The sequence below is a fragment of the Branchiostoma floridae genome, chromosome 17 (genome assembly GCF_000003815.2).
Source record: "Branchiostoma floridae strain S238N-H82 chromosome 17, Bfl_VNyyK, whole genome shotgun sequence".
Classification (NCBI taxonomy): domain Eukaryota; kingdom Metazoa; phylum Chordata; class Leptocardii; order Amphioxiformes; family Branchiostomatidae; genus Branchiostoma; species Branchiostoma floridae.
The window spans coordinates 6,617,388-6,618,623 of NC_049995.1; the positions used below are offsets into that span (position 1 = coordinate 6,617,388).

The 1,236-nt window shown below is 46.0% G+C and overlaps 1 protein-coding gene across 1 annotated transcript in view; it reads right to left on the minus strand.

Moving 5' to 3' along the window:
- Positions 1 to 1,210, minus strand: part of LOC118405009 (mucin-2-like) — a 6,289-nt gene extending 5,079 nt beyond the window's left edge. The window contains exon 1 of the mRNA XM_035804409.1: positions 21 to 1,210. Coding sequence (XP_035660302.1) covers positions 21 to 1,103 — 1,083 coding nt within the window. The 5' untranslated portion in view covers positions 1,104 to 1,210. The remainder of the gene's footprint in view (positions 1 to 20) is intronic.
- Between the last annotated feature and the right edge of the window lie 26 nt (positions 1,211 to 1,236).

Here is a 1,236-nt window from a genome sequence, read left to right on the forward strand (position 1 = left end):
GATTCCGGCGTTGTTGGCACTTTTGTTGCCGTGGGCGCCTCGCTTGTCATCATCATAGTTGTCAATTGTTCCGTCACTACTGATAATGCTTCTGTAGTCTGCTTTGCTTTTTCTGTTGAGATTCTTGTTTCGGTCGTTGCAGGATGGGCTGTAGTTTTCGTCGTTGAAGGGGCCGTTGATTTCGGTAAAGAGGTGGTTGTTGAGTCCTCAGAGGTAGGTTCTATAGTAACTGTGGTTGTGGATAGCCCAGAGGTGAGTTGTATAGTGGTTGTTGAAGCCTTGGAGGTAGGTTCTATGGTGGTTGTTGAGGTCTCAGAGGTGGGTTGTATAGTGGTTGTTGGCACCTCAGCAGAGGTGGGTTCTACAGTGGTTGTTAGATCCTTAGAGGTATGTTCTATAGTGGTTGTTGGCGCCTCAGAGCTAGGTTGTATAGTGATTGTAGGTGCCTCAGATGTGGGTTCTATAATGGTTGCTCGGGTCGCAGAGGTGGGTTCTATAGTGGTTTCTGAGGCCTCAGAGGTAGGCTGTATAGCGGTTGTTGAAGTCACAGAAGTAGGTTGTACAGTGGTTGTTGGTGCCTCAGAGGTGGGTTCTAAATTGGTTGTTGAGACCTCAGAGGAGGCTTTTATAGTGACCATTGGCGTCTCAGTTAATTCAGATGTAGTTTCAACTTTTGTCAGCTTTGTAGTCGTTGGCGCCTTATAGGTTGTTGTTTTTATAGTGCTTATTAGGTCCTCAGAGGTGGATTCTATAGTGGTTGTTGAGGCCTCGGAGGTGGGTTCTATAGTGGTCGTTGACACTTCATTGGTGGGTTTAAAATTGGTTGTTGACGACTCAGAGGTGGGTTCTATTATAACTGTGGTTGTTGGCGCATCAGAGGTGGTTCCTATAGTGGTTGTTGGCGCGTCAGGAGTGGGTTCTATAGTGACCATTGGCTCAGTTAGCTCAGATGTCGTTTCAGCTTTTGTCAACTTTGTTGTCATATCTATTGTTGACTCTGGTTCAGTTACCAATGACAATGTTGTCGTAGACACCGCTGTAGGTAGGTCTCTTGTTGATGAAAGCGATGCTGTGTTAGTTATGTCTGTTGTGACATTTGGCATGGTCGTTGTGAGTCTTACCAATGAAGTAGTTGGTTGTGTTGTCTTCCTCCTGGTCGTTGGCGACTCATAGGTTGTTTCAACAGCGAATGTTGATGCCTCAGAGGTGGATTCTATAGTGGTAGTTAATGCCTCA